Source organism: Salvelinus sp. IW2-2015, linkage group LG27 (assembly GCF_002910315.2).
Source record: "Salvelinus sp. IW2-2015 linkage group LG27, ASM291031v2, whole genome shotgun sequence".
NCBI lineage: Eukaryota > Metazoa > Chordata > Actinopteri > Salmoniformes > Salmonidae > Salvelinus > Salvelinus sp. IW2-2015.
Genome location: NC_036867.1, coordinates 28,018,644 through 28,035,297, shown reverse-complemented (window position 1 = coordinate 28,035,297; position 16,654 = coordinate 28,018,644). Strand labels below are relative to the sequence as shown.

Genomic DNA, 16,654 nt, shown 5'->3' with positions numbered 1-16,654 from the left:
GTTTATCAAAATTGGATTTTGTTTTCGAAATTCTTTGATCTGTGTAATCTGAGGAAAAATGTCTCTCTAATTAGGTCATACATTGGGCAGAGAGTTAGGAAGTGCAGCTCAGTTTCCACCTCATTTTGTGGGCAGTGAGCACATAGCCTGTCTTCTCTTGAGAGCCATGTCTGCCTACGGCGGCCTTTCTCAATAGCAAGGCTATGCTCACTGAGTCTGTACATAGTCAAAGCGTTCCTTAAGTTGGCGTCAGCACAGTGCGTCAGGTATCTGCCACTGTGTACTCTCTGTTTTGGGCCAAATAGCATTCTAGGTTGCTCAGTTTTTTTGTTAATTCTTTCCAAATGTGTCAAGTAATTATCTTTTTGTTTCTCATGATTTGGTTGGGTCTAATGTGCTGTGTCCTGGGAGCTCTGTGGGTGTGTTTGTGTTTTTGTGAAACAGTGCCTTAGGACAGCTTCGCTTAGGTTGACCTTTCTCCCAGGTTCTATTCTCTTGTAGGTGATGGCTTTGTCAATGGAGGTTTGGACATGCTTATCCTTTCTAGGTGGTTGTAGAGATTTAACGCTCCTTTCCTCGGTTTGATAATTCAGTGGGTATCGGCCTAATTCTGCTCTGGCATGTCATTATTTGGTGTTCTACGTTTGTTACCGGAGGATAATTTTTGCAGAATTCTTGACATGGCAGGTCTGTCAATTTGGTGTTCTTTTGTCCATTTTGTTGAACATCCTTGCGGGTTGGTTAGGCGACCCAGACTTCACGAACACATAAAGGGCTATACTGATTCAAGTGATTTGTATCGCCCAGATTCCTACATTGTATTGAAATTGTGTTATGTCCTTGTTGGATGCATAAGAAGGCCCTTTCTTGCCTTGTCTCTCAGATCGTTCAACCAGCCTTTGTGCAAGGTTATCCTGCTCTGTTGTGTGCTGTATGGTCTTAGGCCGAGGGTATGTATAGTTTGTGTGTGCTTCTTAGGGGAGGAGGTGTCTAGATTGAAATTTTGTGGTCCTGGATGCTGGACTCTCTTTGTTGGAACACCATCGTCTTCTACTCTCCTCTCTCTCTTCTCTCTTCTCTTCGTCTACTCTCGTCTCTCTCTCTCTTCTCTCTCTCTCGCCCCCCTCTTGCCAGCTACATTACACTTAATACATACTACATCGTGTCTGTTCTCTTGTCTCTGCTCTGTCTCTCTCTCTTCTCTATCTTGTGTGTCTTTCCTCTGCTCTGTCTAGTGAATTTTTTGTCTCTTCTCTCTCGTCTCTCTGTGCCTCGGCTGTCTCGCTAGACTTCTCGTTCTGCTCACTTTGTCTCGTTGTCTTCTTGTCTGTGTGTCTGTCTGTCTGTCTCTGTCTGTCTGTCGTGTCTGTTCGTCTGTTCTCGGTCTGTCTAGTCTTCACTGTGCTTGTGTCTCTTCTCAGTTGTTGTCTGTCTGTCTGTGTGCTTGTCTGTGTGCGTGCTCTGTGTCTGGTCTGTGGTGGCTCTGTTCTCTTCTCTGTCTGCTGTGCTCTGTCTTCTCTTCTGTCTTCTCCTCTCTCGTCTCTCGTCTTTTGTCCTCGTTCGTCGCATCTGTCTTGTTTCTAGGTCGCCTTCTGTTGGTGTGTTCTGTCTCTCTGTTTGTCTCTCTCTGTGCTGTCTCATCTCTGCTCTGTCTCTGGCTGTCCGTCTCTCTCGCGTCTCGTTCGGTTCTGTCTCTCTCACTTCCTCTTCTCTCCTCTCTCTGTTTCTGTGTCTCTGTCTGTCTTTCTCTGTTTCTGTGTTTCTGCTCTGGTGTATCTGTCTGTCTGTGTCTCTTCTCCTCTGTTGTTGTGCTCGGTCTGTCTGTTTTCTGTCTCGTGTCTCTCCTCTCTCTCGTGGGCTTTCTGTTTCTGCGTCGCTCTCTCCTCCCTGTTTGTGCTTGTCCTGCTGTGTGCTCTCTTTTCTCTCCGGCGGCTGTCTCCTCTTCTCTGTCTGTACTTGTCTGTCTGTCTGTTTCTGTCCTGTCTTCTGTCTGTCTGTCTGTCTGTCTGTCTAGACAGAGACAGGAGAGAGAGAGACAGACAGATGTGTATGTATATGTGAGTGGTAGCTGGCAAGAGAGAGAGAGAGAGAGAGAGAGAGACAAACAGACAGAGACAGGAGAGACAGACACCTGGGGATAAGCTGTTATTCCATCTGGAGGCAGCAACATGTCCATAAACAGGGCTAGCACACACAGCTAAGTAAATACTGGCTGAGAATTAATGAATTGTATTCCCATGAAAGAGGTGCATGCAGCACCGCCCAGGTTACGCATCCACGCATCGTGGGCGGAAAGACGAACGCGATCCCAGTGGTGCCCCCGCAACGGGAGCAGGGGAGAAGATTTATTCCGGAGAATAACGGAGGAGAGGAAGAAAAATAAGAGATGCGTGTCAAAGATAAGATGTAATTTAAAAAATAAAATAAAACGCCCACTGTCTACCCGACACACTTGGCGAGGCCGCCCCGTTGGATTGTGGGAAGATTAACGAGAGAAGTCGAGTAAACACTAAACAGTGAGAGAACGTTGCCCCCGGATTCACATGGAAGATGTGGGTATGATCCCAGAGGCATTGTGGGGGAAAAAAAGAGAAAATGTCAAAAAAAGTCAAATGAAATTCTTATCTACAGTATTAATATGTGTAATGAGTCTCAGCAATAACAAACATCATTCACTTCCTCTGTGAAGACAAACAGACTCTGCTTGAGAAACTGGTCAAATAGGGAGAACGGAGATATCTCTTCTCTGCAGACCTCGAGAACTGAGACGAGAGTAGCAGGACCAAGAAGAGCACAGCCTTGCCCACAAGTACAGGGAGATTTTGTTTAAAGCCCCTGCATAGTGGCAGAATGTACTGGACTTCTGAGAAGCCATCAAACAGACATGAGGATTTATCCGTACCCCGGATACACCCGGCCCTATTATATAGCACCAGGTCTGAGTAGGGTTCATTAGGCACCAAGCAGAAGAAAACGGACTGAAACAGGGATGGACTACCTGGAATTGTCCAATGAGAAATACTAGCTTTCAATTTCTGTAGCAAAATGTTTTAAATGAGCGTCTGTTGCGTGCCCTAATGAACACAACCCAGCTGTTAGGCCTATGCAATGAGAAACACTTTCACTTTCCATTGCAAAACGTTTTAAATAATCATATTTTGCATGCCATAATGAACACAAACCAGCAGTAGACAGCCTATGTCTCTATTGGGACATGCCAAAGTGGGCTAAGTTTCCGTCCCATTAGTAATGCTGAGCTGTGATTGGCAGACTGGGGCCGTGTTCCCGGGCAGGTCAACGGCGGACGGCCCCACGGCACTCACTGGAGAGCCCATCAATCACAGTTTGGGATAATTAACCAGCAGGAGACAAGCCAGGAGCTCCTTGTTCTGTTCCCCCACTCTAAAGGAGGGAGGGAGGTAAAGAGAGGAGGGAAGGAGATTAGATTGGGAGAGGCAAGAGAGAGGGAGACTGAAGAGACAGAAAGGGAAAGAGAGGGAGAGAGAGAGATATAGAGAGAGACGGCTATGAATATGGGGTTAATGTGTGCACTCTTTCTCAGGAAGAGAAAGCATTTTCACATCAACCTGAAAACAAGAGAGTTGAAAACAATATTCTACCCAGTGATTATCAACCGATACAAAGAACATGAATCGTAACACACGAAGAAAAGAAAAAAAGATTCCCTTAATGATTGGGAGAGAAACCACATTGTGCTATGTTGGCAGGCCAACAGGTGGCTTCCTGCCACAAGCTAAGGGACAGTGACCGGAACAACAATAGGTATAAATAAATGTATGCAGTTATTTCTGTTTTGTTATTGCGCTCATTACTGTGAAGTTAATTCGGATAATTGCTATTTGTAGTACAGCATGATTATATTGTATCCCTGTGTAAGTTACTGAGTTATCATGACAATAAAGCAAATTTAATTCGAGAAGGGGAGAGCGTGAGAGAGACAACAGGAGAAAGAGATCAATGTTTTAAATGTACGTGTGTGTGTGTATGTGTGTGTGTCTATCTACAATTGTGAATGTGTGAAATACCTGCATGTGTGTGTGTCTGCTTGTCAATCTGCATGCATGTGAATTTGCTATAACATGCACGTGCAATACGACACTTCCTTTCTCTCTCGCCTCTTCATTATGATGGGTGTGTAGTGAGGCTGCCTGGGTCTGGGTCACTGAGTAAGGGGGAGAAAAAATCAATGCAGAATCTTGAGCAAGCTCTTTAGTGTCTGCTAGACCAACACTGCCATCATTAGCATTAGTCCCATCCTCCATCTCACTGATTGACCGTCCAATAACAAAGCGCTTTATTTGCTTACGCCACACTTTTTCACTGTATATACTGGATAAGGTCTGGCATCAGCTCTAAAAGACGGGATGGTATGGTTTCTCTTTGCCAGTCAATATACACTTCCCAACTATCTTACAGTACTGTAGCCTATAATCTCTCTGCCGTTATCTCAATCTATCTATCCTGGCAGGTTGTCAGCCTTTTTGGCCATCCATCTGTCAATTGGTTTTACCAATCCGCCGTCGATACGGTTCTGTTTGGTTTGGGAGGAATCTATTTTAGAACCTGGCAGAACTTCAGTGTGATGCTTCTTTCTTGTCAAGATAAAACTTGCTTTTGAAGTTAAATCGACGACGCTTGTTTTACGCTCGTCTGTCTACGGTGACACTCAGTCTTTGTCTCGGTGTCTGTGTCCACACTCCCTGTCTTTCCAACTCTCTGGGAAAGTTGTTTTTTTTTTGCAGAGTTTTAGGCGTGTCCATTGCCAGTGTCCAGCGGATGCACCAAAAACCTTTCAGCCAATTGCAATATATTTTTTAAGTGTACAATAAACTTTAGCTTGTATATTTTTATTATCCAAGATGGATAGAGGGCACATACCCCATCAGTTTCAATGGGCATGACCCCTCTGCTCTGACAATGGTCCAGTGTGGCTCCTCCAATCACAGTTATTAATACTATCTAACTGGGTCATCTCTACACAGTCCCATTGTGAAGCTGCACTGCCATCCTCACCGCCCTCAATGCTTCATTTAATCATGCCCGCCGGTGCCATGCCCCATGCCCCGGCCTACAACACAGTGGATCCCAAGAGAGGGATAAGAGAGATGTAGGCCTAAAGGCTTTGGAATGATGGCCGGTGTGTGTGTGTGCCCAAGTCTGTGAGTTAGTCCATTCCATCTTCCTCTGTGCCCCTGTCAGGGGGAACTAGTCCCYGCCCCCCCCCCCCCCCCCCCCMYCTATAATAAGGAGCCTGGGGTATAACCCTGCTGCCTCTGTGGTGCCCATTAGACTGCCTGACCATAAGACAAGGCCAGACTCAAGGACCGCTGTTGAGGACACAGATCATTCTAACGTGGGAACACAACAGAAGAAGCCACGGGAACACGTCAGAATGTAACATCCAGCTGACTCTTCTAATCACGTCAGTCGGTCCTAATTCAATTCTGTCCCAGCAGGATTCAATTACTTTTTATTAATTTTGGCACAGCCAGACTCCATAGAGTGGGATTCAATTCTGCCGAATACAATTTGACTAGATGCAATCGGATTCACTTCAATTGAATGAATCTAAACTTAATATCTTTCTTCTCTCCCCCTCACTCTTAGCCCCCCTCTTGCTTTGTTTTTTTACCCCTGCTTTCCTGTTCCTATTTTACACACACACACACACACACACACACACGTTTTACTTGTTACTGAACGCACATGCAGTTTGGTGTATTTAACATGTCTATAAACAATGGTTCAGCTGGGAAGAAAGAGTTTCACCTATAACTCATAAAAGCAAGCAATGTACAACATCCCAATGCAATGTTCAAACAAACACAGCCAACACACACTACATGACCAAATGTATGTGGACACCTGCACGTCGAACATCTTATTCCAAAATCATGGGTATTAATATGGATTTGGTCCCCCCTTCGCTGCTATAACAATCTCCACTCTTCTGGGAAGGCTTTCCACTAGATGTTGGAACATTGCTGCAGGGACTTGCTTCTATTCAGCCACAAGCGCATTAGTAAGATGGGCCCGCACTGATGTTGGGCGATTAGGCCTGGCTCGCAGTCAGAGTTCCAATTCATCCCAAAGGTGTTCATTGGGGTTGAGGTCAGGGCTCTGAGCAGGCCGGTCAAGTTCTTCCACACTGATCTCGACAATCCATTTCTGCATGGACCTCGCTTTGTGCATGGGGGCATTGTCATACTGAAACAGGAAAGGGCCTTCCCCAAACTGGTACCATAAAGTTGGAAGCACAGAATCCTCTAGGATGTCATTGTATTCTGATTTGACTTTTTCAAAAGGTGCCTATGACAGTGCCACATTGAAAGTCACTGAGCTCTTCAATACGGGCCATTCTACTGCCAATGTTTGTCTATAGAGATTACATTGCTGTGTGCTTGATTTGATACACTTGTCAGCAACGGGTGTGGCTGAAATAGCCAAATCCACACATTTTAAGGCGTGTCCACATAATTTTGTATGTGTTAAATCTGTGCGTCAATGTATTGAACCCCGGTAGAATGACTCAGTCGTCGCTAGCATGTGGATCAAAGAGACAGATTTACTAAGCATTAACATAAGTATAACGTTTGAAGCTGTCCATTATCAATGTCGAATCCAACAAACAAAAAATAAACCTCTCAAACCTTTCTGGCACCTTTATGTCCTCCCTGTAAAGCTACACTGCCACTTATTCCCAACAGGTGCAACCTGCACTATAGTACCAATGCTTTATAGATCTTCCACATGTATACCCACACATACTGTATCTCAAGAGAGTGCCGATGAACTGTGTGCAGTCTTTTTTTTTTTCATGCAAAAAATCCACCCCTCGATTCTAAAACATTATGGGATTGACTGCTAAAGGGCATGTAAGAAAAATCCAAAAGCAGCAAAGAAAGGGTGAAATAAATAATAACATATACATAACATTGAGATTGGCCTTTGGACTATTTCGGAGGCCCTGTCGACTCCAGTCGTTCTTTAAATTGATTTTTCATATGAGAGTCCCCTCCGGGGGACATTCCATTTTCATATGTGCATCTGTATATGTGTTCCCCCCTTCCCACTCTATTAATAAAATAATGCAATCAATTCCTGTGTGCACCGAGCAAAGACATGGGCCATTCCTTATGTGAAAAGCATTTGCATGTCTTTAATGGGACTTTCTGAGTGCTGTTACATAATGTAAAAGGACTGTGTGTGCTCAACTACTCCCGGAAAATGTTAGCCTAATAGGTTCATGCAGAAATTAGAATGATGTGATTTTTTCTCGGGAAAGAAATGGAAAAGGTGTTGGTTTCAGCTTGAGGTTCTGACGACGAGACTGAGAGGCTCTTTAAAATACTGTGTGTGTGTGTGTGTGTGTGTGTGTGTGTGTGTGTGTGTGTGTGTGTGTGTGTGTGTGTGTGTGTGTGTGTGTGTGTGTGTGCGTCTGTATATGTGCATGCACCACCGTCCAGGTTACGCATCCACGCACCGTGGGGGGACAAAATATCGTGGGTGTACAAACCTTTAGGAACACCTTCCTAATATTGAGTTGCATCCCCTTTGCCCTTAGAACAGCCGTAATTCATCGGGTATGGACTCTACAAGGTGTCAAAAGCGTTCCACGGGGATGCTGGCCCATGTTGACTCCAATGCTTCCCACAGTTGTGTCAAGTTGGCTGGATGTCCTTTGGGTGGTAGACCATTCCTGACACACACGAGAAACTGTTGAGCATTAAAAACCAAGCAGCATTGCAGTTCTTGACACAAACCGGTGCGCCTGGCACCTACTACCATACCCCGTTCAGAGGCACTTAAACCTTTTGTCTTGCCCATTCACACTCTGAATGGCACACATACAAAATCCATGTCTCAATTGCCTCAAAGCTTAAAAATCCCTCATTAACCTGTCTGCTCCCCTTCATCAACACTGATTGAAGAGGATTTAGCAATTGACATTAACAATGCATCATAGCTTTCACCTGGATTCACCTGGTCAGTGTATGTCATTGTGTTCCTAATGATTGTACACAGTGTATACACCTGTCTCTTATACACATCTAGATGTGTATAAGAGACAGGTGTATACACATGCTCCTGTATCTGTGTGCTGTCCTCTCGGTGCTGTGCGTGCGTGCACGTGCATTACGCCTGTGTGTGTGTGTGTGTGTGTGTGTGTGTGTGTGTGTGTGTGTGTGTGTGTGTGTGTGTGTGTGTGCACGCATGTCTCCACTGTGGATAGAGTGCACAGGGGCAAACATCTTTTAAATCCTCCTCGACTGACATTTCTCCCAGTGGATCAGAGAAATATCTTAATTATGCCACTTAACATCTCACTGAATGGTCTTTGGGCGAGCACTGGCGAGCATATAATTAATTTCACTGAGCTGCAGAAAAACTCAAAACACATAAATAACCGATGACCTGCTGAGAGGAAGCCTCGCTGGGATTTCTAATGCTAATGTTGCTCTAACAGAGAGAACACTCTGCCCAGGCAACAAAAAACAAATCAGTCAAATGGCATTGCGAACAAATAGCTAAATTAATTCTTGAAAGGTTGTAAAAGCCGAAAGTGTGTTGTAAGGTGGGTTGGATATAGATAGAGGGAATCCCTGTTGAGACACTGAGCCAATGTGAGAAGGTTGTGTCAACTGTAATGTATGTTTAAAGCACACAAACGTAACTACAATATACCTTTTTGTTCAGAGTCAGAAGAAAACCAACTGAAATAAAGTCTGTACAGCAGGGATCATCAACTAGATTCAGCCGCGGGCCGATATTTTCTTGAGGGGATGGTCGGGGTCCGGGAACATAATTACCATTCATTTGTAGACTGCAAATTGACCGCAATAAGCCCAAACAGATATAATATATCATTAAAACATAATTTCAAACCTTGCTTACATTTGTATACGTGTCAATTATACGTCGGGAAATTTGGCAACAGATTTCCAAATTTTGAAATAATTTGAAGGTGATTCCCTGGTGTTTTTACAATATGTTATGTCCAACTAAGATTTTTTATATGTCTTCTGATGTTGCGGCTATTTTCAGTTCTGCCCACAAATTTTCTATGGGATTGAGCTCAGAGTTCAAAATTGAAATTTGGGGGGGGACTCCAAGGTTCCTTGAAGGATTTTGTATCTTTAGCCCCTACTCCTACAATTTAGTCAGGGTGTCACCACAGATTATCTTTGGGGCAACCCTGTATTTAGCCTCAAATCCAATATGGCGTCCAAAATCCAATATGGCTAACATAATACCATTTGATGGAGGTCAAATCATATGTACAGTTGAAGTCGGAAGTTTACATACACTTAGGTTGGGGTCATTAAAACTCATTTTTCAACCACTCCACAAAATGTCTTGTTAACAAACTATAGTTTTGGCAAGTCGGTTAGGACATCTACTTTATGCATGACACAAGTAATCTTTCCAACAATTGTTTACAGACAGATTATTTMACTTATAACTCTGTATCACAATTATTGTGGGTCAGAAGTTTACATACACTAAGCTGACTGTGTCTTTAAACAGCTTGGAAAATTCCAGAAAATTATGTCATGGCTTTAGAAGCTTCTGATAGGCTAATTGACATCATCTGAGTCAATTGGCATCATTTGAGTCAATCGGAGGTCTACCTGTGGATGTATTTCAAGGCCTATATTCAAACTCATTGCTTGACATCATGGGAAAATCAAAATAAATCAGCCAAGACCTCAGAAAACAAATTGTAGACCTCCACAAGTCTGGTTCATCCTTGGGAGCCATTTCCATTTGGAAATGGCTCCCAAGGATGAACCAGACTTGTGGAGGTCTACAATTTGTGAAGGTACAACATTCATCTGTACAAACAATAGTACGCAAGTAAAAACACCATGGGACCATACAGCCGTCATAACGCTCAGGAAGGAGACGCGTTCTGTCTCCTAAAGATGAACGTACTTTGGTGCGAAAAGTGCAAATCAATCCCAGAACAACAGCAAAGGACCCTGTGAAGATGCTGGAGGAAACAGGTACAAAAGTATCTATATCCACAGTAAAACGAGTCCTGTATCGACATAACCTGCAAGGCCGCTCAGCAAGGAAGAAGCCACTGTTTCAAAACCGCCAGAAAAAAGCCAGACTACGGTTTGCAACTGCACATGGGACAAAGATCGTACTTTTTYGTGAAATGTCCTCTGGTCTGATGAAACAAAAATAGAACTGCTTGGCCATAATGACCATCGTTATGTTTGGGGGGAAAAGGGGGAGGCTTGCAAGCCAAAGAACACCATCGTAACCGTGAAGCATGGGGGTGGCAGCATCTTGTTGTGGGGGTGCTGCAGGAGGGACTGGTGCACTTCACAAAATAGATGGCATCATGAGGCAAGAAAATTATGTGGATATATTGAAGCAACATCTCAAGACATCAGTCAGGAAGTTAAAGCTTGGTCGCAAATGGGTCTTCCAAATGGACAATGACCCCAAGCATACCTCCAAAGTTGTGGCAAAATGGCTTAAGGACAACAAAGTCAAGGTATTGGAGTGGCCATCACAAAACCCTGACCTCAATCCCATAGAAAATTTGTGGGCAGAACTGAAAAAGCGTGTGCGAGCAAGGAGGCCTACAAACCAGACTCAGTTACACCAGCTCTGTCAGGAGGAATAGGCCGAAATTCACCCAACTTATTGTGGGAAGCTTGTGGAAGGCTACCCGAAACGTTTGGCCCAAGTAAAACAATTTAAAGGCAATGCTACCAAATACTAATTGAGTGTATGTAGACTTCTGACCCACTGGGAATGTGTTRAAAGAAATAAAAGCTGAAATAAATCACTSTACTATTATTCTGACATTTCACATTCATAAAATAAAGTGGTGATCCTAACTGACCTAAAACAGGGAATTTTTACTAGGAATTGTGAAAAACTGAGTTTAAATTTATTTGGCTAAGGTGTATGTAAACTTCCGACATCAACTGTAAATATGCATTTTGTATACGAGGCTTTTTTTCCAGAATTGTTTCCACTCATGGCCATAATGACTTTTTTGTAAATCATTCTTATTCCGAATCCAATATGGCCGACATAATTACTCTCAGACACCGTTGCCTGGATATAAATTCCCCTAGTTTATTTTGTATTGTGTTGTTCTGTCTTTATTAAAAAGGGTTTCATTACGACTCTTGGCATAACCAGAACTATGAGAGGCACTACCATGCCTCGTGTTTGAATAGCTGAAGCCAACTAGCTTTTCAATGTGTGTTCATGTTTTTTTACAACACAAGCACATAGTAGCGTCACCAAGTTACAGGAAAGCAACCTGTAATACAACAGTCAGCCACTCTAGTAGCGTATATGTAGAGCTAACATTTCCCCTATTTTCCCCACTGAAACTAAGTCTGCAAGGTTGATTCTAAGTATTTGAGGTGACAGGACATGAGTGTGTCCTAACAGGGTGAGGTAGCCAGGGTGAAGTAGCCAGTAGTGGTTGTAGTTCTGGGGCCTGACCAGGTTGCACAGCTACCTGGTCTTTCTGGGCAAGCTGCAGCGACAAGGGCAGTATCCTTCCTGTATGACTGGCAGGGTATTCAGGGCTGGGTGGGTGATCCGTTTCCATTTTTACAACAGTTGGGTGCAGGCACTCAGCAGATGCGGTTTGCATGCTAACAAGACCCATTGACTAACTGGAATGTTATCTCAGCCTGAATAATGCTGGGGATTCTCCAGTAGTGGAATGATTGTGTTTCTTTTTTTTCTGTTGAATGTGGCAAAAAGTATTGCATGTCACGTCCTGCATATTCCTTTGGAAGTCGGGTAGGATGATTATATGGCCGATATTTACTGTGGGTAAATGGCCACTAGCCTAAAAATGTCCACTAGCCTAATTTTACAATCATACATCGCCCATCTTCTGACTGAATATTAATTTGCAGCGCTCTACCCCCATCTGCCGTTCCACCTAAAAAAACTAATGCGGCCAAACAAAGTAATCCCCTTTCCCTTTCTAGTGCTTGACTGCCGCAATTGACTGCTAACTTCAGAGGTACCTTTGGACACTAAAACAAACAAGCACGATAATGAAACCGGGTTTACTCTGTGTCCATTGGTGCGCCAGTGACATGCAACCCCTCTCAGGGGTGAGCAATCCTTCCCATCATTCATATATGTCCACCTGCGCAATTCTGGGATTACATTTTCACCCAAAACTAAACTAGCTACAGCTCGTCTATACCTTCTCAGTTCTGTCTTGTAAAATAATCGATACACTGTCACCGAAGAATGCAAATTCTGCGCCGTGTCCCGTTCACCCATTCGAAAGCCTAGGATAAAAAATGAATGAAATTGAAACGCTAAACACCTAAGGGTAATGATGCCTTTGAATTGTTCCACAAAAGCTTAGTTATTTATCAAACWAAGTATAAACAGTTTGAATTTAAATAGCTGGCCCTGAGGTTGTTGTGTTACGATGCGCTGTGTGTTAACAAAATAAAGCCAAATAATCAGCGCAGTGCCAACTGCATGCCACCGACACSTTCTGTTTTCCCTAGGCAATCACCCATATCATAACATTGTTTTTTGTGATTTGTTGATCTCCTTGAGGAAAAAAACTAAACAAAGCACAGCCTATTGTTGTCGTTCCACAGCCACATGCATATATCCACAATTCTTTCTCTCCTACTGATGAACAACAACAAAAAATTGACCAGATATAGCCACTCTACCAATCGATGGATGTCACATTCAATGGCGGAATAACACCAGAACAGTTCAATGATGTCAACGGGGTCTTGATAATCCCCTTTTCAAAGTAGCAAGCGTTCCAATCTTTGGAATACGTGCTGAAACTACAAAACACCAGCGGTCAAACAATCCGCCCCTCTCTCTCTTACTCGCTCTCTGCGGTCTCCTTCTCCCAAATCTCCCTAACATAATTGTTCCCGCCGAAAGGGATATATGGACAAGAGCGGGCGAATACAGCAACTTATCCATCCACGAAGTCCACAACGCCAAGAGACAAGTCTCCCTACCTTGACTGCCGCAGACAAGAAACCATAGGAGTTGGATAATCATTTTGAGCAGGTTTGGCTGATGGACCGCTTCCAGCGTTCACTGTTAGTGGAGGTTTTTAGTAGCTGTTATTATAGCAGGAACCGCGACACTCCTTTCGCCCTCGGTCTTGAGGTCCGCTGGCGTTCTCTCGCTCCCTCTCTGGCGCGCGCTCGCTCGCTCCCCAGCTCGCACTTACTTTTTACTCCTTCGCTGCCTGACTCCACTGAGCAGTCCACATTTATACATCACTCAGTATACCCCTCGAGAGAAAAAGGAAGTAACTTTCGTTTAAAGGTCCAAATCACCCCAATTATTGTTTCACTATGGTTTATCAAAATTATAGTTTAAATGATTGTTCAATAATTTGTTCGGGAGTCAAACTAACGGATGATGGATGATGGACTGTGCAACTTGCAGTGTCACATCTTATCGCTGAAATCCGTGTGACATGAACTGTTTCATTATTAACGGGTTGTGGAGTGCACTGTTCGGACTGCAGGTCCCTTCTCCCTATCCTCTCTCTCGCTGTCACGCGCGCGCACACACGAGAACAGCGAATGGTTGGCTGTATGTTTGTACAAATTATATGCATATTCAGCTGGGAAAAAAAGCTTCTTCTTTATTAAATTTTTTTGCATTTTGTTTCTTGGCACACACCTAGTAACTCACTTGCGGTACGCTATCCAAACGAAATCTGCATGATACATCGAACATCTCATTTCAAAATCATGGGCATTAATATACAGTTGGTCCCCCCTTTGCTGCTATAACAGCCTCCAGTTGGTCCCCCCTTTGCTGCTATAACAGCCTCCACTCTTCTTAGACAGCTTTCCTAGATGTTTGAACATGTTGGAACATTGCTGCAGTCACATTCAGCCACAAGAGCATTAGTGAGGTCGGCACTGATGTTGGGTGATTAGGCCTGGCTCGCAGTCTGCCTCCAATTCATCCCAAAGGTGTTCAATGGGGTTGAGGTCAGGGCTTTCTGCAGGCCAGTCAAGTTCTTCCACACCAATCTCAACAAACCATTTCTGTATGGACCTCACTTTGTGCACTTGGGCATTGTCATGCTGAAACAGGAAAGGGCCTTCCCCAAACTGCTGCAACAAAGTTGGAAGCACAGAATCWTMTAAAATGTCATTGCATGCTGTAGCGTTAAGGTTTCCCTTCTCTCGAACGAAGGGGCCTAGCCTGAACCATGAAAAACAGCCCCAGACCCTTATTCCTCTTCCACCAAACTTTACAGTTGGCACTAAATTTGACAAATTGACTTGTGGGAAAGGTGGCGTCCTATGACGGTGCCACATTGAAAGTCACTGAGCTCTTCAGTAAAGCTTTTCTACTGCCAATGTTTGTCTATGGCGATTGCATGGCCATGTGCAACAGGTGTGGCTGAAACAGCTAAATCCACTCATATGAAGGGGTGTCCACATACTTTTGTACATATAGTGTATGTGGATGCGATTGACATTGGAGTCTGAAATTCATAGGATAGTGACCCTACATGCCTCATGCCCCCTCCTACACCACAAACACTCTCTCTCCCTCTCCCACACACACACAGGTGGTCATGATCAATTAATTTATATATTCTACACCAGTCTATTGTAGTTCTTTCATCTGGCAGTGCATGCTAACAACCCAAGATACGTCCAACGGTAATATGAACACAAATGTAACTGAGGAAAGGTGTGAAAGTGACATCATGTAAGTCAGCAGATTCCTCACTACATTTAGGCGGAATCAATATGCTATTTGAGATGTGTGACAATAACAATATCAAAGCATTTGACACACTTCAGCATTCTCCTCAGAACAAGTGGTTGTGGTTTCTGCCTCGACAATGTGACTTAACCCCTGCCACTATCATGGTGTTTACGGCTAAATCACTCCTTAAAAGGTTGGTAATTGTGTTGCTCCTTTTCCCCATTGAGCTGTTAAAGTTCAAAGCCATTCAGCCCAGAAGAATATCAAATCTATCTCTGCCCTCTAACAATATGATGTAGAAAAGAGACATGAAACGCAGGCATTCAGCCTCTTGTCTCAAAGGAATAGCTGTGACATCCATTAACTCCATTGACATTTATATGCACCAGGATCGCACTGTGAAAACATTATTTTATTGTCTTTGTACTCTGGGAAAGAGGCCATTTTTAAGTTCATGTTGTCTCTCTCAATGTCTGGGTTGGAACATGCTTTCAAGGAAATGTAGCAGAAGTTGAGCAAGAATAGCAACTTTGTCATGCTAGCTTTATGTTGTGCTTGAGCCGTTTTCCTCTAGATATAGCTACTTTATCATACTGTAATAGAATATGGAGAACTGGGGTCTGTCTGGTGGTGGGGGTCGCGAGGCGGGGGGATTATATAAAAATGGACTCCTCTGACACCTTGTGCCACTATTAGGGACATGGGTGTGACTGAAGAGTATCCATTTCAGCACCATAGACAGCTCCACTCACTACAGWATGGCTGGTCTATGACACTGCAGCAGCAACGCTCATTCAACAACACACCCTTGCAGCATCACTAGTCAAAACACCTAAGCCATTCTGTCTTATGTCTAATCAATCCAGTAGCTTAAGAGAGCAACCTGATGGTCCCAACACACTGCCAGAGGAAAGTCATTCAGATGGTGCACACTGGCACAGGCATGTGGTTTCAGCCAAAGGTTGCATATGCAAAAAGTAGATCTGATCACTACTCTTCATGCACGCAGATGGCTTAGTGATGATTGGATCAAATATATCCATAAATTAAACTGTGCAATCACATTATCGCCCTTGTTTCAGTCTAGCGATGACGACCGAGGGGATGTCAATCAGACAGTAAACACTCAGAATGGGGTCAAGAAAACCGCCCAGRACAGAGTTCGCTGGGGATGCACCGTTGAGGCCCTTTGCTCCATTAGGAGCTGAAAGGAACAAGCCAAATCAAGTCTAAAATTCAGTATGCCTGACACATCCTCAAAGATATAATCCACCACAGCTTCAAGCTTTAGGAAAATAAACATCTCCTTTATTTACCTGACATCTAGTTCTATTAGCCCACACTACTGCTGGGCTGCCCGTCCTGTTCGCTCCAATTAGATGCCGCTCAATGAGTGTTCCCTAAGTATTTCCTATTTTGTGCACTACTTTCGACCAGGGCCCTATGGTCTCTGGTCAAAAGTAGTGCACTATAAAGGGTGCCATTTGGGAAGCAGACAATGTGTTTTGGTGACCAAACACACATGCTGGGTTGTTTCCCCTCATGGGGATCTGCCTTGGAAGAAGTCGAAGCAGTACCTTGATGTTTTCTAGAGACTGGAAGGAGATAGTATGGTAACCAGATCTCCACAGCCACCATCATCACAAGGGACCTGTTCACTGGCTCATCAACAGTGTCCCTCCAGAAACTCGGTTGTTGCCCCAGCAACCCGTTTTCTGATAGTCTGTTATCAATAGCAGTGTGTGTACGTCAGAGAGTGTGTCTCTGTGTGTGTGCGCGTGTGTGCTACTCCCTTTCTACACTTTCTTGTTCACTAGCTCAATCTCTTTATTCCCCTGGCCAGTGGTTATTGACTGGATTTTGTCGGATACAGTGTGTGTGTGTGTGTGTGTGTGTGTGTGTG

At 44.0% G+C, this 16,654-nt stretch overlaps 1 protein-coding gene across 3 annotated transcripts in view; it reads right to left on the bottom strand.

Annotated features, from left to right (window-relative positions):
- LOC111953620 (neural cell adhesion molecule 2-like) overlaps positions 1-13,484 on the bottom strand; it is a 396,017-nt gene extending 382,533 nt beyond the window's left edge. For 2 of the 3 annotated variants that reach the window (XM_023973008.2, XM_023973009.1), the window contains exon 1: positions 13,023-13,484. In XM_023973008.2, coding sequence (XP_023828776.1) covers positions 13,023-13,065 — 43 coding nt within the window. In that variant the 5' untranslated portion in view covers positions 13,066-13,484. The remainder of the gene's footprint in view (positions 1-13,022) is intronic. The other variant, XM_023973010.2, reaches the window with a different exon arrangement.
- Between the last annotated feature and the right edge of the window lie 3,170 nt (positions 13,485-16,654).